Raw genomic sequence first — 24,013 nt, 5'->3', positions numbered from 1 at the left:
AGCGCCACCTTTGGACGAAAGATTGTGAGAATTATTTTTTGATCGTTTTTCATGACCATCTACCATATGGCCGAGTTTCGTAAAAAGCGACAGCGCGGTTCAGCCAGAACTGCGAAAAGTGGCAGAAGAAGAAGAAGAAGAAGAAGAAGAAGTGACAGAATACTGCCAATAACAATACGTGTACAGAGCAGAGCTCTGTCCCCGTAATAAAAATAATGATCATTTAGAGAAAATGTTAATATGTTTTTCCTAGTAATCCTGTAAGTAACAAAAGGAAATATGTGCTTACCATTAATGATCCAGCAGTCATTAATTAGGAATAGAATAAACCACCATTGTAACACTACATGATGCAGACATGGACATTTCAAGCTAAGCAGTGCGTAGTTTACACAGAACATTTTCTAAAGTTAGTATTAGCCTGCGTGCAGCTGCTTCCTGTGGTGTAACGGTCCGTGTACCATGAAGGTTGCTAAATCTTATAAGAAGCCTGTTTTGTCAGGCAGGATGCAACGTAGATCACCATAAAGATAGACGATCTACTAGGTCACAACGCATCCTGTGAACATTCATTCTCATAGTGATTGCATGTTGTAGCCCTGCTTAAGGAACGGCAATGTTTTTAAATGAATTACCTATATAGACTTCTATCTATTTGAGACTTGCGTAAGGCTGTGTGCGTTTGAGCCACTGACTGCTTCACTCTCCTCACTGCTCCCTCACAGCAGGAAACGACTCACGCTAAGACACTTATGCACATCAAAAAAAAAAAAAAAAAAAAAAAAAAAAATATATATATATATATATATATATATATATATATATATATATATATATATATATATATATATATATATATATATATATTATAATAATTAAGAATACAGAGTGGACCTATTTAAGAGAAAATTACATAATGAAGTAATTCTGGGAATTGGTATCAGGAACCGTTAGTGTAAGTTAGTAGTAGACTACAAACATGGTAGCAAAGATGATTAAGTTTAAATGAATTATTATTGCTTTTAGGCGGAATTGGACTTATATACGAGAAGATATGGCAAATAATGTATAATTTATACAAAAAAAGAAAAAAGATTATATATAATATAAATTTGACTAAACCTTTGTATGGAGTGTATAAAGGTAGAAGCCCATACTGAGATGTAATACCTATACGAGGCGATTGACGATCGCTTGGTAGATGTGTCCGCTCGGTATTGGTCTGACAGGTTCTAGATACTGTAGGCGGTAGCCTATTTCGCCATATTTCTTCCAGCCGCATGGCAGGAAGAAGAGAGGGGGACCTTTAGCGTCCCTGACAGTGAGGATTGAAAATGGAATCTCCTCACTAGGACATGTGGGTGTCATTAAGTAATATTATTCCCTGTGAATAATATTAAGACTAAATAAGAAATAGCTTATTAGAGTGAATTGCAGGGCCCTTAAAATAGTGAATAGTAAAATAGTTAAACTGTTGAAGAGTAAGGGAGCAAGTCAGATGTTCAGTATTCTCCATGAATTGAGTACATGGGGATCTCATTTGAAACAAGCCATTGCGGCCTTCATGAGCGATCCATTTTAGTTGACCTTAGCTTGTACCGTAAACTGTACTGTACTTCCATGTCGTCACCTTGCTAAACTAATGGCCTAAGTCATTTTTTGAGGAAAATTATATTTAGTCCATGGGCCAGACCAGAAGTCAGGGACACGTAAGGTGGCTTTCTTCACTGATACTGTAACTGTGACTAAGCTACCACTTGGGAAAGGCTATCATGATCAAATATCATCTAGGGATATATTCAAAATACAAAACTAGAATTTGCAAATGTTGCACTTGAGTGACCCCGCAAAAGTGAATATGCTGTTCACATTGTATCACAACGTGAGGTGTTGTGAGCTTGTAGACAAGCCATTTGCTGAATGTTTGCTCCAGAATAGGCATGCTGGTTCATGTGTGGTTCATAAGGTTCATAAGTGAAAGAAAGAGATTGAATAATGTTTTTTTTTCCTCTGTATGTATGACATGTTCTATTCAAAAAAGGTTAGATGATTTTTTCATTCTTTGTATCTATGGTTGGTGTCATTGAAGGCTGATAACTGGGACTAAGCTACTACTTGGGAAGGGCTGTCATGTTGAAATATTATCTAGGGATATAGACCTTTTCAAAATACCAAACTAGAATTTGCAACCTTGAGTGTCCCTGATTAGTGAAAATTTTGGCCTGGGCCCATGGGCTAAATGCTGGGCTGAAGCTGAACTCTCCCTACTTCTCTGTCCTCAGACCATAGAGACATGTCGACCTCATCATCTCCTCGACTTCAGCATGGTTGACCCCATGCTAGTAAAACATCCACGCGCACACGCACACACACGCACACGCACATGCAGAGAGAGAGAGAGAGAGAGAGAGAGAGAGAGAGAGAGAGAGAGAGAGAGAGAGAGAGAGAGAGAGAGAGAGAGAGAGAGAGAGAGAGAGAGAGAGAGAGAGAGAGAGAGAGAGAGAGAGAGAGAGAGAGAGAGAGAGAGAGAGAGAGAGAGAGAGAGAGAGAGAGAGAGAGAGAGAGAAAAATATTCAACATTTGTCACTTTTTTCAATATATATATATATATATTTTAAAATAAGAGATCTACAAGCTCACAACGCATTGTTGTGAGCTTGAAGATCTGCTATTTTCAAAAGCCTATGTGTATAGGTTTAAAGTGCTCATTTGGCCTATAATAATAGTCCCTTCTTTTGGAATAGTTTTCATTGAGCTGGTTGCTTATTTCTCTCGCAGACACTGATAAGACAGCTCTTCCCTTCCATTAAACTAACAACAAACCCTGCTAAATAAAACAATTAAAGAAAATCTCACAATATATCCATGATACTTAAGATACTGTACCAATAACAGGCTGTGTCCCAGAAAGCTTTGGTCATAAACAAGAGGAAGAACAATGTCAGCTTGTAAAACTTATTAGGTCAACATATTATTCCCACAATGTTACCAAAGCTGTCTCTATCATTGTATTCACAAAGATCGGATAACATTTCCTTTTCTATTGTTGGATTCACAAAAAAGTGGCTCGCTTTCTTCACTGATAACTGTGACTAAGCTACCACTTGGGAAAGGCTATCATGATCAAATATCATCTAGGGATAGACCTATTCAAAATACAAAACTAGAATTTGCAAATGTTGCACTTGAGTGACCCCGCATAGTGAAAATGCTGTTCACATTGTATCACAACGTGAGGTGTTGTGAGCTTGTAGACAAGCCATTTGCTGAATGTTTGCTCCAGAATAGGCATGCTAGGGTTCATGTGTGGTTCATAAGGTTCATAAGTGAGAGAAAGAGATTGAATAATGTTTTTTTCCCCCTCTGTATGACATGTTCTATTCAAAAAAGGTTAGACGATTTTTTCATTCTTTGTATCTATGGTTGGTGTCATTGAAGGCTGATAACTGGGACTAAGCTACTACTTGGGAAGGGCTATCATGTTGAAATATTATCTAGGGATATAGACCTTTTCAAAATACCAAACTAGAATTTGCCACCTTGAGTGTCCCTGATTAGTGAAAATTCTGGCCTGGGCCCATGGACTAATTATTGCCTAATTCAGCTCCTCATGACACTGGCCACCTCTGGTAAAATCACCTATCTCCTAAATGAAAAGGATCATGCTCCCCCCCCCCCCCTTTTAGTATAATGGCCTAACTCCCTAGTGTGACTTAGGCCAAAATAGGCATTTTTTTTGGGCCCAAGTCACATGTTTTTGTGACTTAGGCAAAAAAAATGGCCTATTGTCTGGAGAGAATCATCAAATCGTTTGGCCTAAGTCAGGTTTAATCCTTTTTAAACCTATTTAAATATCATATGTTACATAACTGACAGTGTTATTTTCATGTTAATAGTCATAATTTGTTATAAACGTTTAGGGTGAAATGATTAAGAAATATCATATAGTTTTGTTTTGGATCAGGTTTTTTTTTTTAACTCAGGCCATTTATAGTTTAGCAAGGTGACAATGTGCTTTTTCTCCGCAACCTTCTAAATAAAGTATTCAATAAATCAAGTGAATCTGTCTTGTGATGTGTATAAAAAAATGGGGGTGACTTTATATGCAATTACTTTTTATGCAATGACTTTTTACATACTATTGAAGTATCCCCAATAAAAAACTGTTTAAAAATAAATAAATAAAATCAAGTGAATATATCAGTGAGGTTAATAAAATATCAAGTTCAGTTCAGTCCAGTCCAGTCCTATGGTGGATCCGATCCGGGTTTTCAGTCCGTGAGATCCGGTCCGGGCTTTCCGCGCCGCAGACAGGCCGGCACTTTCAAATGTCTACAACACACGCATGCTCGTGGCTTGACATTTTCCAGAGTGTTGATACCTTTATTTTTACGGTCTATGGTTGACACAGACAACTAACAGAGACCAAATCGTCAGCGACGAGGAGGGAAGAGGCGATCATCTACCACGACGATGAGGAGATCATCGGACCCACGGTGTGGTGAGGAGAAGAGGTCTGGTCTGGTGGTGTTCCACGGACACAGCGTGTGGAGAGAAGAGGAGGTCTTGCCTACAGCATTGCAGGGAGAAGAGGAGGATGTCTGGTCGTCTGGGAAACTGTCTGAGCAGGTGGAGAGAGCCAGAGGTAGGAACCACATTTTTGAGAGAAAAATATAAGCAATCAGGTCTCTGAAAACAAGCCAAATAACATAATCTAGCCATGGTTCACATGACTCGTCTGTCACAAGCGTCATGGCGCTACTTGTTACTGACATTTTTTGAAATGTCTACATTTACAACGTATACATCTACATAAACGTTACAATTTCAAATATAAAGTGCTTACCTTATGGCTATGGATGTAACAAGTTAAAACGCTTGCGTCTAAGTACCCGTATATTCCGTATTGTGCAATAAAAAGCGTTTTAATCCAATTGGTGGCCATTTTATCAGAATTTTCTCCGTATGCTTTCAACTACGCGACCATGTCGGTTGGGAGGTGTACTGCACTCTGATACAGTATAACTCTATGAAAGAATGGCCGCCGATCGGATTAAAATGCGTTTTATTGAACAATACGGAAGACACGGGTACTTCGACCCGGGCGTTTTAACTTGTTACATCTGTGGCCAGGGGGTAAGCACTTTATATTTGAAATCTTAAGGTGCATGTAGATGTACGGGTTGTAAATGTAGAAAAAAAACAAAACAGGAAAAAGTAGCGCCATGACTGTCATGATATGCCACATGTCATGTTTCAGGGCCCAATTCCAATGTCCGCCCTAAAACCTCAATCTCTGCACCCTCACTGACTTAAATCAGTGATTCTCAACATGTGGGTCGGGACCCCCAGGGGGGTCCCTGCATGATTTTTGGGGGGTCCCCAGGTGACAGTGAAGTGACAATTTAAGGACTTTTAAGACCCTTTTAATACCTAAAAAAATTAAGAAAATAAAAAAGGCAATTACTACTGAATCGAATGTAATCAACAAACTATACTTTAAAAGCTGGTCAAACATTGGCCAAATTGTCAAATAATATAAGAAAGGCAAAAAAAATAAAATAATAGCCGATCGATAACCGAACAAGCTCACAATGCCTTGCAAAGCAGCCTATGCTGCAAGGGCTCCAAATGGTATAAAAGGAATGGGACAGCACTTTAGACGAGTCCTTCATTCATGACACCTTACATAACTTTTAAAACTCTTACTGTCCTTATTTATTGTCATTGCTTTAAAAGCTGTGATTGTTGATTATTATTATTATTATTATTATTATTATTATTATTATTATATTGACGTTATTCTGTTCGTTTTAATTTGTGTTTAGATTAGGGGTTGTATTATTCATTTTAAATTGTATTTCAATATTCTGTATTTACTTTGCTCATTTCTTATCTTGTGGTCCTTATTTTTTTGTATTAATAGGCCTATATATCTTCCATTCCGTCTCCCTTTGAGAACGGTGAGACAGCACTATACTGATATTCTAACCGTGATGCATGACACATTTGCATACTTAAATGATTGACGTTTGGAGGATTTCCCTCATTTCCCCTGGTAACGCTAAGAACTGTGGGTAATTCCCTTAGCCAAAGTCTGCATCGATGCTGACTTACAGAAAGGGAGCATAAAGGGCTCTGCCTGCGCCCTCACTGCCTTACCCATTTCAAATGGGACAGCCCTCAAGCCTTCGCAGACTTCACGTCAGTGTTGATTTTGACAGCAAATATTTATTTAGTTATAGTCAATAGTCTTTTGAATTAAATTCCATTTAATTTTAGTCATATTTGAATCATCTGAAATGTTTTAGTTTTTGTCTAGTTTTAGTTGACTAAATATCACCGCCAAAATACATTTTAGCCGACTAAATCAACTGATTTAGTCGGCTAAAATGTATTTTGGCGGTGCCTTGATGGCATCGTAATGGCTGATTTTACACTTTTACACACTGAAAATATCCGATGCAACGCGTTGTGAGCTTGTACATCTGCTATTTTCAGAGCGCAACCAAACATAAAATGACTTGTCTTTTAGTTCTACTGGATCTCTTCTCCACTAGTTTAGTCTACATTTTAGTCTAGTATTTATCTGTTGACGAAATTGTCAATATATTTAGTCTTAGTTTTAGTCATCATAGCTTAGTTTTTATTTCATTTTTATTTCGTTTTTGTCAGTGAAAAAAGGTAGTCCACTAACATTTTTCGTCATAGTTTTAGTCGAAGAAATCAACACTGCTTCACCTGAACACACGGCTAAGTCAGTGAGTCTGTAAGGGAATTGGGCCATTGAAGCATTCGGAAGTGCCTCTACTTCCTGGATTGGCTCCGATATTGGAGCCAATAGAGCGGGCATACTAGCGTGTCAAACGGTAGACGCACACGTTTTAAATGCGGAAGTCTTGCAATCTCAGATTTGACCACCAGGCGACAGCAACTTCACTGTTACACCGCGGTCCTGGGGGCTTGACTGGGTCACACTAATAGACATCATCTATTTGAAAATAGCAGTTGTGAGCTTGTAGATATTTGAAACATTTTAACAACACAAATCTGGTACGGGGGTCCCTGGGACCCTGACACACAGCAAACGATAAAACTCACAATACTAAGTTAACCATAAGGCATGCTGCTTAAACATTGATTTAAGCAGCATGGTCCCTAGTTTGGGAACGACTGCTGTAGACCCTCTGTCCTGTTTGGAGCATACGGTCCTTACCAGGCAGTGATGATTATGATGATTTTATTCTTAAGGTCCATGAAAAAAACCTGTCATGGGAATGAGGCAAAAGGGTATTTGTGCAGAGGTGCAGCATGTGCCAGTGCAGTGAAAGTAGACAAGTGGACAAAATGTGTTGATACTTGGTACTTGTGTTGATACTTGATACTTACTCCCATGGCTCTGGTTACATATAAGACTAGCACACCCATTATTAATTTGATTAGCTGCAGCTGTGTGCTTATACTGTAGCCTGCCAGGTTTAAACTACACAATCTACAACATTGAATGCATGACAAAAGTAAGACTTCATCCATAAAGTATTCACTTTTCTACATTTAGCCAACCCTAGCTTACATGTAAACCATTGGTTTCCACCTAACCAGTTCATTTACAAACATTTAGCTTAGGAGATTGACTGGTAACTTAAGTAATGGCCTCTGGGATTTTGTGGCTTTTTGCAGTTTTACAAATAAATACTGTCTACACCTTAGTGTTTTCACTGAAAGACAAGTGTTTAACTCACCGTACCTTCCTACACATACTGTAGCAGGAGAGTCACGGCCACAGCTGTTCAAGAGGCCTGCTGTTATTACATGGAGTGTCACATGGATATTAAAGAACTGTGTAGAGATTCAAGGTTTTGCTGACTTGTGTAAAACATTGGAGAAACAGCATGTATTACATCCTGGAACGCTTCAGTATCTTCCACGAACAGGTCAGAGATTAAGGGATCATACAAACATTTCCCTATAGTTGTTTGTCTGTTGTTGGCTTTTTCTCCTGTGAATTTGTATCAGTCGCCTATTATTTGTTACTCCTATAGCTTTATCAATCTCCTTTCTGTGTCTGCCCTGTGTTCATAACTGCTGTACTGCCTTGAACAAATTTCGCCCCAATACATTTTATGGACGCACATGATGCAGTGTAGACTATTTTGTAACATCGTTATCTAATAATAACAACCAGTGGTGGAAAAAGTACTCACATTTTTTATAGAAATACTCTGTTACAAGTAAAAGGCCTGTGCAACATGTTACTTGAGTAAAAGTACAAAAGCATTGGCATCAAAATATACTTACCAAAAGTAAAAGTAGTAAAATTTTTGAAAATAGCAGAGCTTGTAGATCGGCTATTTTCAAATAGTATATAAAATAGGGCTAAAGTGGCTAATGTATGTTTTATAATATGATAATTTATATCTCCAAAGTAACTAGTAACTAAAGTTTTCAAATACTTGAAGTGGAGTAAAAGTACAATATTTTCCTCAGAGATCTAGTCGAGTAGAAGTAAAAGTATTTAAAATTGGCAATACTCCACTAAAGTAAAAATACCTCAACATTTTACTTAAGTACAGTACTTGAATAAATGTACTTAGTTACTTAACACCACTGATAATATCATTGTTGATGCTGTATCAACTAGCCTCTCGCTTGGACATACATTAGCATACCAGTTTATCTGCCCCTCACAGAACAGTCTAGCATGTGTCAATAATTGCTATATACTTCATTGGGATGCATGTGTTTCTGGTCGTAAATTCTGGTTGGAGTAGTTGTAGCTTGTGGTGTGGGGGGGCCCTACCAATGACATAAGCACAGGGGCAACTGAATTTCCCCTATAAACGCCTGTCTGTCTGTCTGTCCGTCCGTCTGTCATACCAGGCAGTGCTTCAGCAAGTCAGTGATGTTTATGATGATGTTTATTCTTGCACCCACCACCACACTAGTAGTGAGAATGATGCAGGCCTCGAAGGATGGCACAGCGTAGGTTGACCTCTAGGGGCCCCTAGTGAGGATTTTAGACTAGTCTTGTTATCCTGATGTCTTCTCATGTCTGCAACAAGGTGATAAGTATTCTCATCATATAATCTCCTCTCCTTAAACTTCTCTCTTCCCACTTTTTATCACCACACCTCTTTTTATGACATGTTAAATCCTTGAATCCAAATCTACCTATTCGAAAGTGACAAAAGAAAAGAAAACTCTGCTAAACAACATACAGAACCAAGAGGCAATTTATTTGATTGTCTGGTGCATTATCAAGAAAACTCAGATTCCGTTTTGAAGGGATAAGACGACAGGACAGGCGGTGAAGGAACACAGAGAGAGAGACAGGAAAGAACAAATGAAAGTCAATGAGAAAGGGAACGTACAACAAGGGATCTTCCCTTTCCTACAATACTGAATGCATGATCAGTGACCACATGCAATACAGGCAAGAGAGGCAAGAGACTACCTCCATGGACCATCAGTTGAAAACCCCTGTTCTGGCTGACACTTTTCTCCTACACTTTAACCACTTACTCACTATTGCAAAAATAGCTTTTTCTTTACTGTACTTTGAGCTGCAGTCTAATCATTCTTAATGTATGAAAAGTTCACTATCATTATCTTAATCTTATCTTATCTTAAAAAGATGAAAAACGGAGAATCAAGGGCTAAAATCACATCAAATAGCATCAGGTATAAAATCACATAAGTGCAGATAAACTCATTTAAGATTGTTTGCTGTACGCGTTAGTCTGTGCAGCTGCATCCATGCTCCATCATCTCAATACTTTTGTATTCAGCATCCCTATTCTTGCTAGGGCCTTGTCCACACTGGGGATCAGCTTTTCCTGAAAATCCCACAGCCTGGTGTCAACGTGCAGTTGCTCTTTGTTCTTTTGGCCGGTATGTGTTTGATTGCGGACGTGAATGACCCGACCCACATCTTGAGTGACCAAGAAGGTTTTCCCGAAGTTCTTGAGCACTTCGTGCACTGATGTCTGCTCCACCATCCTTGGCTGAACTATCATCTTGTAGCGGTGGAGGTCATAACTCATAAGATCTTCACGATAGATGTGCTCCAGAATATTTGTTCCTGGCACCCCTTCCCACTGGGGCAGGTGGAACTTTCCACTGGGCTCAAAGTGGAAACTTGGATATAAATGAGTCTGAAAAAGGAACACCCCTGCCTTTGGTTCCTGCTGTTGGAGCTGGACCATCAGAGCTGTTAGGCTGTTTTGCTGGTACGGTACTATAATCTCATCTATGTCATGCAACAAGACATAGCGAGAGCGGTCCATGTATCTGTATATGCAGTCATTGAGTGTGGTCAGCTGGCCAAAGTAATGCAGATCCCCTCCACCCACTTTATACTGCCATCCCTGCCGCGATGGTTTGAGATGCTTTTCTACAGGCCAGGGAACCATCTCTACCAAACCCTCCTGGCTGTAACTGTGTAGCAAGCGGTCGAGATCTGGACCACAGCTGGTGTTGTAGATCACCACCCTGCCCACGCCGAGCAGCCTGTACATCTCTATTGCCTGTGTATATTGAAGCACATTGTTGTAGTCTCCATACAGGGTGGTGATGCAGACTGTGAAGTTGAACTGGGTCTTTATCTCCTCTGTCCCGCTGCTCTCTTGGTTACCTATAATCAGAATCAGCTTCATTGTCACATAACAGGGTTCCAGAAGTAAAAACATTTCTTTGTTATTTCTAGTGTCTGACCGATATGGCCTTATTTGGTCACATTGGATCTTATCTTATCGGTGACATTCTCCCAAATATGGAAAAAAAATATATTACCGATCAATCGGCCGCCGATCAAAATAGCAGGTTATATATCAAACCTGCCGCACCGGTCACCAGCCCGGTCTGTGTCCTGAATTCCGATTTTATGTCGGTCAAATTGATACTGCATGGGCACTGCTGACCAACAGCATGATGGTCAAGTTGTGCAAGTAGACTCAGTAAACATTAGCATGTTGCCTATAGTGACAGCCTACAGATTGTACTGATTACCGTTGAAATATAAGGATACATATATTGCATATATATATTATGGAATATATTAAATTATAATGCTGCGTGCAGTTATAGCCTAGGTCAATGCCGTGACTGTCGGTCCGTCAATCATAGAGAATTTAAAGGCAGTAACAGTGCGTCATCACGCTTCTCAGACGGTCCATGCAGTTGAAGTTACTTTTACTTTCAGTGACAAACGCTGTGTGTGTGTGTGTGTGTGTGTGTGTGCGTGTGTTCTTTGACAGCTAATACACCAGATGTTGTTGTGGTGAATGAAGAGTCCAGGGAAGTGTCTGTGTTAGAGATAGCATGCACCTTTGACCTTAGCCTAGAGGAGGCCTTTATGACCAAGGTCATTAAATACCAACCACTCCTACATACCATCTCAGAGCTAGGTTATAGGTGCAGACTATTTGTTTTTATATTCGGCAGCCTGGGACATACCCACAGACTAGTTGTTAGAGGGCTTCAACAACTTAGGATGACCAAAAAGGAGGCAAAAAGGCTGGCAAAGTATTGTGCTATCTCTGCAATAATTGGCAGTCGCCATATATGGCGGAGACGCTGTTACTTATACCCGTAGAGTACTGAGTGACATGCCTATTGTATCATGAACACATATGCCATGATTTTGTGAATGTAACCCTACTGCACCTATAATATTTGTGTCCCTGTATGTATTATCCTTTATGTGGACATAAATAAATGGTTAAAATGTGTGTGTGTGTGTGTGTGTGTGTGTGTGTGTGTGTGCGTGTGCGCGCAGCTGCACGCATTTCTCCCATATCAGACAGTAGCTTTTTAACAAGTTTAACAAGTCCCAGAGGTTAAAACGAGCCAAAACAGTGACATAAGGTTATATTTTGCCTTTGATATCATTGAAAGGCAAAAGACTAGACTAGAGTGACATGTCCTGTCCTGCTATTTGTCTGAATGGGAAAACCTTATTTATTTATTTTTGCTTTTAGTCAAAACAAGAAAATAATTTTCCATTAAGATTTTGTTTGTTAAAAAGATTACTATTTAAAAAAAAAAAGATTGTAAACTGATCTCAATATTGACCCATACGTTTTGCCATAATCATGCATGCAGCTCTATAACAGTGACAGCCATGACAGTAATGGTACAAATAAAATAAGAATGATATAGGCTACAGTAGTATTCTTTTTAAAATTCATCTTATTTTGTAATCACTTTAGGCCTTTCGTTACATAGTTAGGACATCAATATTATAGCCATATCATGATATTAGACTGGATATCGTCTGTGATTTGGGATATTGTGATATGGCATAAGCATTCTTTTCCTGGTTGAATCTTATGTATTGGCAAATACACAAAATTAAGTACTTGAACTTGTCCTGAAAAAAATCTAGTTAATTGTCTAGTTCTTAGATAGAAAATCGGTATCGGTAAAACCGGTATGTTTTACCGGGGGGCGCCCTAAAACACGGTCGCCCCGGATCAAATCCGGCGACCTGGGAATGGGCGCCACCAGGTACTCCTAGACGTAACCTCCAGTAAAAAATGGGGGCGAGTGTGTTTTGGGGGGATCTGTCATTGTTTGACGACAGGGCACGGTGTGTTCTTTAAATGCCATCAGCTCTTGGAAGCCTTTCCTTTTGACAATGCTAATAGTAGGCATAATATCTTAGGCTATCATCTTGGCTTTCAAATCAGTGATCTTTTCTGCATTTTAATTAAGTCCAGTACTTGAGTAAATGTACTGAGTTACTTTACACCACTGAAGTACACAGAGATAGAAGGAACGCCCATATTTGGCACACTAGCCTAGTTAGTCTACTCCACTGCCTGCATTGGAACTGTGTTTGCTACTTTTCAGAGCACAGTAAATTAACCGTTCTCTATCTACATTAAAAATAGCTAAAATAAAATAGCTTAAATACAATGTTTTTCTTTCCTTTACCACACAGATGGCTGAAAAAGGGAGCATAGCCAGCAAAGTCTTTCTCAGACAGCTTGACTGACACATTTGTTAAAGTCTTGAATAAAGACATTGGTTCAAGAAGCTGTACTTCTGTCACTGTGACTGTACCATTGCATAATCATGTCGGTGCAAAATCTTTGCACAATCCACACAGAAAAGGCCTGTTTTCATTCCAGCTCAAAAAATCACTAAAATCGGTTGCATATCGGTTATCAGTGATTGCCCCCTCTCTAAAATCGGTTATTGGTTTCGGTCACAAAAATCGGTCGGACACTAGTTATTTCCATAAAAAAAAGAAAGGGAAGAAGAAGGGGGGGCAAGGGGGAAGAGAGATCAATCAAAGACAAACAAACAAATTCTCTACATATTTACACGTAGTACCTGAGATAAGATATAAAGGTGCGTGAGCATAGCAGCAGATGTATACTGTACGTGATATACTATGGACATTAGCTAAGATGCGAAAAAAAAAGAGTCAGTTACCTATAGGGAGAAAGATCTGCTGCGGTGCTTCCATGCTGTCTGGATGAATGGACAGGGTGACGTGGGTGGCTTTGCACCCTGCAGGGATCCGACACATGACATTCATAGTCTCAAAGGGAAAATCAAAACTGTTGACGGGTACAAAGCTAGCCGGAGTGCTGTTGTGCATGGAAAAGTTGCCATTACAACAACAGAAAACACAGTGAAGGGGTACGATTGAATCTCTCCTGAATATGCCAATGATGCGTAAATCCCAGCCTTTCACCCTGCGATCCATGTAGGCTGAGACCAGGAGGTGCTTGGTGTTGTTCAGAGGGGTGATGCTCTGGCCAGAGGTACGGCAGGGACACGGGGTTCGGTCCAGACGCGGGGTCAGGATGAGTCTGTGCGTCTCTGGGCATCTCATGATGATGATGATGATGCCGGCAGTAGCAAAGAAGAGGATAAACCTCAGTTTTTGTTTATCATTACAGGTAGTCATCATGCCGCGTAGACAGTAATGATGCCAAACCAAGGCTTCAAGTGTCTTATTCCCAGCACTGTTGTTCCCAACTTTTGGCCCCTCCTGTTGTGTGTTCGTGTGTGTGCAAAAGTGTGTGTGTGTGTGTGTGTGTGTGTGTGTGTGTGTGTGTGTGTGTGTGTGTGTGTGTGTGTGTGTGTGTGTGTGTGTGTGTGTGTGTGTGTGTGTGTGTGTGTGTGTGTGTGTGTGTGTGTGTGTGTGTGTGTGTGTGTGTGTGTGTGTGTGTGTGTGTGTGTAAACAGAAACCTGTTTGACTGCTTAAGGCAGAAGAAGTGTTTAAGGTTCTTTATAAAATGTATTTGTATTGTACACATGATTTAAAGGTTGTACAAAGGTTTGTTTATTGTACAGATTAATTTGAAAGGGAAAAGGTTACTGCTTGAAGCAGAGTGTTCTTGATTTTCAAAAGGAAATGTCAAATATTTGACTTGTGTTGTTCAGAGGGGTGATGCTCTGGCCAGAGGTACGGCAGGGACACGGGGTTCGGTCCAGACGCGGGGTCAGGATGAGTCTGTGCGTCTCTGGGAATCTCATGATGATGATGATGATGCCGGCAGTAGCAAAGAAGAGGATAAACCTCAGTTTTTGTTTATCATTACAGGTAGTCATCATGCCGTAGACAGTAATGATGCCAAACCAAGGCTTCAAGTGTCTTATTCCCAGCACTGTTGTTCCCAACTTTTGGCCCCTCCTGTTGTGTGTTCGTGTGTGTGCAAAAGTGTGTGTGTGTGTGTGTGTGTGTGTGTGTGTGTGTGTGTGTGTGTGTGTGTGTGTGTGTGTGTGTGTGTGTGTGTGTGTGTGTGTGTGTGTGTGTGTGTGTGTGTGTGTGTGTGTGTGTGTGTGTGTGTGTGTGTGTGTGTGTGTGTGTGTGTGTGTGTGTGTGTGTGTGTGTGTGCCTAGGCAGAGTTTCACATTTGTGGGCATGTCAATTATGAGAGAAAATGGAAAGGTTGCACAACCAGTTATTCCACTGTTAACACATTGATTGCAATTTCTGTCCCCGTGCCGGCGTATAATTACCTCACTTTACCTGGAAAAAAAGAGCACATGCGATTGATATGGGCACATTTTCTACTAATGATGACTCAACCAGGTAAACCGGTACAGTTTCCCTTGAAATTCTAACTCCCATTTTAGTAAGGCGGGAAATTGATACGATGGTGCACTTGGTGATACAAGCGCGACATTTTGCACAGATGACCTTCATATGACCCTAATTGATAATCAACCTCTGGCCACGCAGAATTCCTAAGATTTCAAGATGGCCACCACAAGTTTTCAAAATGGCTGCAACTGGGCCAATGTTTTGGACTATATCACTTTGCTGGGGCTTATTTTAATATATGAGAATATGTTCTGGAGGTATTTCTACGTTTCTACAAAAGTTTACCCCTAGGATACCAATTTTGCCCTCTCCCACCTTGACATATTATGTCAAGGTGGGAGAGGGCAAAATTGGTAGGCCGCCTGACAGAGGTCATGGACTGAGGTCTTAAATGTTCTCAACAAGGTTCTCAAACCTACAGTAAGGTGTCAAAGTGTTGCGACACAAAGGTGAAGCCACATAAGTTGGCAAGGTTATTTTGTTTATTTTGTCTTTGCATTTAAGGTGAACTGTTTTTTGTTTGCACTTAAAGGAGCTACACCATGAATTTAAAAAATAATAATAATATTTGATATCATATTGTTTATGTCCCTCAAACGTTTTTCAAAAGGTTTGAGCCTAAATCAAGCCTCAGATATACTCATTCCAACTAACTTCTCTCTGGCTTATAAAGCACTTTCACCTGCAATACCACATTGTCCTGTTTGGCACGGGGCGCTATTGAGCCAGTTTGTATGCATGTCATGTCCTGGTTCTGTTTGGAAAAAGTAAAAAAAAAAAATAAGAAAAAATGAAAAAAAAAAAAAAAATGAAAAAAAAATATATATATTTTTTTTGGATTTTTTTTTTTTGGTTAGAACTGAAAAACGGGAGGAATTGTTCCCAGACGTGACGTAGGGTGGGGGAACAAATCTGACGGACTGTTTTCAGACCAATTTACATGAAAACCACAGATAGCCTATGAAAGCCTGCATGCTCGAAGTCGGGTATTTGTTGGAACAGAAGAGAGGTGGGGGAGACCAAAAACACACAAAAATGAAGAAAAAGTTAAAATTCATGGTGTAGACCCTTAAAGATTCTCTTGGTAAACAGAAACCTGTTTGACTGCTTAAGGCAGAAGAAGTGTTTAAGGTTCTTTATAAAATGTATTTGTATTGTACACATGATTTAAAGGTTGTACAAAGGTTTGTTTATTGTACAGATTAATTTGAAAGGGAAAAGGTTACTGCTTGAAGCAGAGTGTTCTTGATTTTCAAAAGGAAATGTCAAATATTTGACTTAAAGCGTTTAAGGTAAAGAAATCTAAAATGTAAGATTTGGTGGGAGTGTAACTGCCAGAGTATTCATTTTATTTCTTATTTTTGTTCTTTATTTAATATAATTAAATATGCCCATTATCCATGCCCATTTGTTGAGTCACTTATTATAGTATTCTGGCAGTTACACTGTGCATGGTCATTAATACAAATACATGTGCTACAAGCTCATGTGAATGTACATTCATGCAATTTATCGGCCGCCATATTGGAAAATGTGCCGCCATATTGGAACCTAATATTATTATTTTTTATCTTACTTGGTAGAAATACCTTCAGAACATATTCTCCTATATTAAAATAAGGGGGAAATCAAAGATTTACAGCCCCAGCAAAGTGATATAGTCCAAAAGGTTGGCCCAGTTGCAGCCATTTTGAAAACTGGTGGTGGCCATCTTGAAATCTTAGGATTTTTGCGTGGCCAGAGGTTGATTATCAATTAGGGTCATATGAAGGACATCTGTGCCAAATTTCTCGCTTGTATCACCAAGTGCACTATCGTGTATTGAAAACGGCAATTTCCCGCCGTACTATTTCTGTGGAAGTACTTAAGGGAGGTTTTAGTACATCAAGGTTAACAGGCTTTTAATTATTTGATGTATGATGACGCATCAATATTGTCAATTACTTGGAAGTCCTTAGGGGCGGCCATAGCTGAGTGGTTAGTGAGCCCGCCTAGGGAGCCAGAGGCCCTGGTTGCCCCAGGTACGATTCCAGGCCAGGCCAGCAAATGTGTCGATGAAATTAAATTTGTCCCTGGGCAAGACTCAAGACCGTAAGGACTTTCATGAACGGATCTGTTAAAGGAATTATCCATATCCTTAGTCCGAGTACATCAAGGTAAATACAGGCTTATGTATGATGACGCATCAATGTTGTCAGTTACTTGGAAGTCGGATGTCTGACTCGGATGTCCGACTTCCAAGTAACTGACAACGTTGATGCGTCATCTTACATCAAATAAAAGCCTGTATTTACCTTGATGTACTAAAACCTCCCTTAAATACACACTATGCTGTGTGCGTGTGTAAAACTGTCATCCTTGAGTTGAATTTCCTTTCTGTTGTCACGCACATTAACAGTATCCACCATCGATAAAATAAAATATAATACAATTCTTCACTTTCCTACATTACTAAATGCATGGTCAGGGACCACATGCAATACCTCCACGGACCACCAGTTGAAAACCCATGATGTAGGCAACAGTGTAGTCACCGTAGTTAATAATTATGGGATTCAATGGGTTTCCCTCATGTAAGTTTAGAACACTGTCCATTCTGCTACCACTGCACTGCAGACAATACACTGTGCATTTAGCAAGACTGACTACAGTAATGTTCTAATCAATGTGTAAAGCAAAACATCGGACATATTATCAGTTTTAAATGTCATGTTGTTGTATTTGATGGGGAGGGTTAGGGGTGTCAAGATAACACTAATTTCACGATACATACATGATGTTGGGCATATGATATCGATATGATACATTATTAATGTTCTTTTCTCATGTATCATCAACATTGGCCATCATCTTTAGTTTAAAATATCAATTATAAAGCACTTTAAAAAACAATTACAAAGTGCTTTGTGTACACAAATAAATACATGTGTGCAAGCTTAAGGGAGAAGTGAAGTTCTCACTAACTATAAACCCATTGTTTCAGAGGACAAATAGACACTAATATAACACATATACTGTAATATGATATAACACTGCATAACTATAAATTCCACACACCTCATATTTTTGTCATCTGGACCAAGTGCAGCCTAGTTATTTCCAACAGCTCAAAAAAATAATATAATAACTATAATACCAGTACAGTATAATACCATGTAAACAATCTTAGATTAGATGTAGGCCTATTTGAGAGTGCAGACTGGCATAACTGCTTTGACGCATGTCACATTAACGAGCGTCAACAAGCATCAGCTGACACACAACACCTCCCCTCTGCAGTGCTTTGAACTGAAAGTGACTGGAGTCTGTTTCATTTCTCTCCAAAATATCTTGAATATGATGGAAGACATGATTAATAATTACTGTGATTATGATAAGCTTTACATTTCGTATCATACACCATACAGTAAGAACTCCTATAACTTTCACCGGCAAAAAAAAATAAAGAAAAGAAAAATACATTTAAAATTTTTACAGTATGACATCTTGACAATACCTATCGTCACATTTTAATACCACGATAGGCTATATCGTGGGACAATATATCGTGACACTCCTATAGGCGGGGAGGGTTAATCTTTTTTTTTTAATCACTTGGGGAGGGTCATTGATTTTTTTTTTTTAGTCAAAGGGAGGGTCATGGCATTTTAGATCAGGGCACATACATTTTTTCCAGGGGTACCCTTCTTTAAAAATTGACCTGTCCCTAAGTGCAGATAAGCTAATTTAAGATTGTTTGCTGTACGTGTTAGTCTGTGCAGCTGCATCCATGCTCCATCATCTCAATACTTTTATCTTCAGCATCCCTATTCTTGTTAGGGCCTTGTCCACACTGGGGATCAGCTTTTCATGAAAATCCCACAGCCTGGTGTCAACGTGCAGCTGCTCTTTGTTCTTTTGGCCGGTATGTGTTTGATTGCGGACGTGAATGACCCGACCCACATCTGGAGGGACCAAGAATGTTTCCCCGAAGTTCTTGAGCACTCCGTGCACTGATGTCTTCTCCACCATCCTTGGCTGAACTATCATCTTGTAGCGATGAAGGTCATAACTTACTGGATCTTCACGATAGATGTGCTCCAGATTATTTGTTCCTGGCACCCTTTCCCACTGGGGCAGGTGGAACTTTCCACTGGGCTCAAAGTGGAAATTTGGATATAAATGAGTCTGAAAAAGGAACACCCCTGCCTTTGGTTCCTGCTGTTGGAGCTGGACCATCAGGGCTGTTAGGCTGTTTTGCTGGTACGGTACTATCCCGCTGCTCTCTTGGTTACCTACAGTATAATCAGAATCAGCTTCATTGTCACATCAAAGGGTTACAGAAGTAAAAACATTTCTTTGTTATTTCTAGTGTCTGACCGATATGGCCTTATTTGGTCACATTGGATCATATCGTATTGGTGACATTTCTCCCTGATATGAAAAGGAAAAAAAATATTTATTTTAGAGATGCACCGATCAATTGGCCGCCAATCAAAATAGCAGGTTTTATGTCAAATCTGCCGCATCGGTGACCAGCCCGGTCACTGTTATAAATTCCGATTTTATGGCGGTCAAATTGATACTGCATGGGCACTGCGCAGCAACAGCATGATGGTCATTGCAAACGCTGTTGCAGGCTACAGAAAAAAACAGCCTATAAACATCCCTTTTATTGTAGCCAGTTTGAAAGAAAAATCCCCCCCTGTCTTTCTTTGCATATGTTGCTGAAAAGACAGTACAACTCTGGCACGTGTGTGTGTGTGTGTGTGTGTGTGTGTGTGTGTGTGTGTGTGTGTGTGTGTGTGTGTGTGTGTGTGTGTGTGTGTGTGTGTGTGTGTGTGTGTGTGTGTGTGTGTGTGTGTGTGTGTGTGTGTGTGTGTGTGTGTGTGCGGCTGCACGCACATCTCCCATATCAGACAGTAGCTGCTCAACCTGCAGGGTTGCCTGTTGTTCCAAATAAATGACTAGGCGCCATCTGAAAAGTCCTGTTCTGTAAGCAGCTTCCAACAACAACTCAAAAGACGTTGTGATCATGATCACATCCATCCATCATCCTTAAATCATGTGCCCACAGTCTTGTCATCTATCCAGCTGTAGCCTATTAAAGCTTGTTAAGACTCGTCTGAAAGTGTAACAAAGTCCACTGAGCAACAGAGAGTAGTGTAACCTTTTAAGTCCCAGGGGTTTAAAATGAGCCAAAACAGTGACATAAGGTAATATTTTGCATTTGATATCATTGAAAGGCAAGAGACTAGATTAGATAGATGTCCTGCTATGTGTATGAATGGGAAAACATTATTTATTTATTTTTGCTTTTATTGAAAACAAGAAAATACATTTCCATTAAGATAAGATTTTGTTTGTAAAAAAGATTACCATTTAAACAAATAATTGTAATAACTGATCTCAATATGGACCCATACGTTTTGCCATAATCATGCAGCTCTATAACAGTGACAGCCTTGTACTTAGTTACTTTACAGCTTGACTGACAATGTTGTTAAAAGTCTTGAATAAAGACATTGGTTCAAGAAAGCAGCTGTCTGTACTACTGTCACTGTGACTGCACCATTGCATAATCTTATCGGTGCAAAATCTTTGCACAATCCACACAGAAAAGGCCTGTTTCCATTCCAGCTCAAATATTCACTATATCGGTTGCATATCGGTTATCAGTGATTTCCCCCTCTCTAAAATCGGTTATTGGTATCGGTCACAAAAATCGTTCGGACACTAGTTATTTCCATAGAAAAAAGAAAGGGAAGAAGAAGAGGGGGGGGGGGCAAGGGGGAAGAGAGATCAATCAAAGAAAACAAACAAATTCTCTACATATTTACACATAGTACAGTAGCTGAGATAAGATCTAAAGGTGCGTGAGCATAGCAGCAGATGTACACTGTACGTGATATACTATGGACATTAGCTAAGGTGCGAAGAAAAAGTCAGTTGCCTATAGGGAGAAAGATCTGCTGCAGTGCTTCCATGCTGTCTGGATGAATGGACAGGGTGACGTGGGTGGCTTTGCACCCTGCGGGGATCCGACACATGACATCCATAGTCTCAAAGCTGTTGACGGGTACAAACCCAGCCGGAGTGCTGTTGTGCATGGAAAAGTTGCCATTACAACAACAGAAAACACAGTGAAGGGGTACGATTGAATCTCTCCTGAATATGCCAATGATGCGTAAATCCCAGCATTTCACCCTGCGATCCATGTAGGCTGAGACCAGGAGGTGCTTGGTGTTGTTCAGAGGGGTGATGCTCTGGCCAGAGGTACGGCAGGGACACGGGGTTTGGTCCAGACGCGGGGTCAGGATGAGTCTGTGCGTCCCTGGGAATCTGATGATGATGATGATGACGCCGGCAGTAACAAAGAGGATAAACCTCAGTTTTTGTTTATTATTACAGTTAATCATCATGCCGTAGACAGGAATGATCCCAAACCAAGGCTTCAAGTGAAGTCTCTTATTCCCAGCACTGTTGTTGTGTGTGTGTGTGTGTGTGTGTGTGTGTGTGTGTGTGTGTGTGTGTGTGTGTGTGTGTGTGTGTGTGTGTGTGTGTGTGTGTGTGTGTGTGTGCGCGCGCGCGCTGTGTTAAGCTGAGCGATGTCTTTGTTTTGTCTTCCACTCATCCTTTGTCATTCTCTCTCTTTCTTCATCTGTCCGCCTCACTCATCGCCCCTCTTTTCTTATTGGGGGACAAAGGGGGTCTTGGGGGTTAGTTAAATCAGAGAATATGGAGAAACGAGTTAGAAACAGAAGAGACACAAAGGAAAATAGAAAACAGAAGAAAGAAGCGATTCATGAGAAGAGTAAAAGAGAAAGTAAGAAGGGAAGGAAACAAGCAAGAAAGAGAGCAGTAGAAAAAGAATAAAAGGCAAAACAAACAATGGATAGAGTGGAGGAGAATAAAAGAGAAAGAGATGTGGAGAGACATGGGGAGTGATGTTAGAGCAGGTATGCCAAAGCTTAGGTTTTGGCATACTGACGTCAGGGTTGTAACTAAGTCTTGTCTGAACCGGACCTGCCATTGGTCCCCAGTGGACCCAGCGAGGCCAGCAATGGACCCTCTTTACATTGGACCCAGACCTGCCTTCACTGTGCTGGGAACCTCAGGACGTCTGTGGACCCAGGTTCCTAGTTTAATGCAGGACTGGTGGAGTATAGCGTTAAGAGTTTGGTTTCGGGAGAACTGAGTGTGTAAATCTGAGGACAACTTTGTTAGACTCTGCGTTCCTACTGTCTGTCTCTCCTACATCGCCTCACCTCTCAGATGTCCTACTGTCTCCCTCTCAGCTTCCCTACTGCCTGTCTCTCCTATACACTGTCGTCTCCCTTCAGCTTTCCTTCTGTCTTCTTTCCTACACTGTCAAACTCAGGTTCCACCCAATAAAAATAAACCCTAACTGTAGCTCATCACCCCTTCTCATTTTTAACGAAAAAAGATAAAAAGAAGATGAAACAAATACAATGTTTGAGACATACTCCCAAAAGCGTAACAACTGTAGATGATGAGGAGGGAACCAAGTATACCGTAGACAGCTGGGGGACCCTGGCCATTGAAGTACAGTATATACTGTAGGGTTTAAGTTGTTAAAATACATGAAAACATGGAACAGAAAATGAACGGCAAAAGAAAGGCCTGTATTCATCTCTCACCTCAGACACCCTCCGGTGATTGATACGAGAGCATGCGCTTGGGCACTCTTAAGCCTCAGGAGAGGGAAGTGGGGTTTCTCAGTTATCCACGATTGGCTATCCCCCTCTGAACTGTGGCTGTATTTACGCGAATGGCCATTTTAATGCCTGGCTTTTAATGGCATTATAAAAAAATGCACTTCCCGCATCAATGTTATGTTATGTTATATTACTCACCTAATAGCTGTTCAGAGTTGTTTAGGAGCTGTTTGGGTTTGATCATTAGGAGAGCTTGTGTGTGTGTGTGTGTGTGTGTGTGTGTGTGTGTGTGTGTGTGTGTGGTATCGTATAGTTCCAGCCTGAGAGGTGGTGCCAGGGTGGTGTAGGGCGCCCCAGGGGGAGATGCCCACGCTTTATGTTGGTTGGTGTTTAGGAGTGTGTGGTGCAGCACTTAGACCTCTCGCTCGGCCTGATGGGAACGCCAGGGCTCCACTGCTCTCCAAACAGCTAATGGAGCTTCACACACACACACACACACACACACACACACACACACACACACACACACACACACACACACACACACACACACACACACACACACACACACACACACACACACACACACACACACACACACACACACACAACCTCGGATATTATTACACACACAAAAAGGCAATTACATAGACACATGCATGTACACTTTAATACATTCATATTATAACATAGATACCCGATTGACGCAATAATAATGTACACATACAGTCAAATTATATAAGATAACACATACATGTGAGGAAATGTATGTTAACCACATTAACTCATTAACTGCCATGGACAAATTAATTTGTCAAATTCTGCTATGGCTCAGCCTGCCAACGACGAGTTTTGAAGAAAAAGAAAAAAGAACAAAAGTATAACGCGATCCGAAGATGTACTCCCTGGTTAACTTATTACTTAAAAATGCTTTATCTCCTGTGTACTTTTTTTTTAACTATGTATTTTTGGCAAACATGCTATTTTCCCACATTCTACGAGACACTTGTGTGTGTAATGAGGGGATCACCGTGCGGATAGCATTCACAGAAAATATTCCATTATTAGGTATAGGTAAAAACACTAGTTTTCGCTGGCAATGACATTATTACAATTTTACTCTGGCAGTTAAGATGGCATCCGTATTTTGGACAATTTAAAAAAAATGCTGCACTGATTGTCAAATTATTTGATTCCAAAATAGCTACAATAGCAGGTCTACAAGCTCACAACGTGTTGTGCCGGTTATTTTCCCAATTCACACCTGAACGCATACAAATAGCCAACCAA

At 40.3% G+C, this 24,013-nt stretch overlaps 2 protein-coding genes across 3 annotated transcripts in view; one reads left to right on the top strand and one right to left on the bottom strand.

The window, feature by feature from the left end:
• The first annotated feature begins 4,448 nt into the window (after nt 1–4,448).
• Nucleotides 4,449–24,013, top strand: part of ano1b (anoctamin 1, calcium activated chloride channel b) — a 110,358-nt gene continuing 90,793 nt past the window's right edge. For both annotated transcript variants that reach the window (XM_084060584.1, XM_084060581.1), the window contains exon 1: nt 4,449–4,645. In XM_084060584.1, coding sequence (XP_083916710.1) covers nt 4,598–4,645 — 48 coding nt within the window. In that variant the 5' untranslated portion in view covers nt 4,449–4,597. The remainder of the gene's footprint in view (nt 4,646–24,013) is intronic.
• LOC311047898 (uncharacterized protein) lies at nt 9,265–13,921 on the bottom strand (the record flags this gene model as incomplete). Its single annotated transcript, XM_084060847.1, has 2 exons — nt 9,265–10,633; nt 13,441–13,921. 2 exons carry the CDS (start codon nt 13,919–13,921, stop codon nt 9,765–9,767), a joined length of 1,350 nt encoding a protein of 449 aa, XP_083916973.1. The 3' UTR covers nt 9,265–9,764.

This window comes from Gymnoscopelus microlampas (genome assembly GCF_963454915.1).
Source record: "Gymnoscopelus microlampas genome assembly, chromosome: 6".
NCBI classification, from domain to species: Eukaryota; Metazoa; Chordata; class Actinopteri; order Myctophiformes; family Myctophidae; genus Gymnoscopelus; species Gymnoscopelus microlampas.
This window is presented reverse-complemented; position numbering and strand designations above follow the sequence as displayed.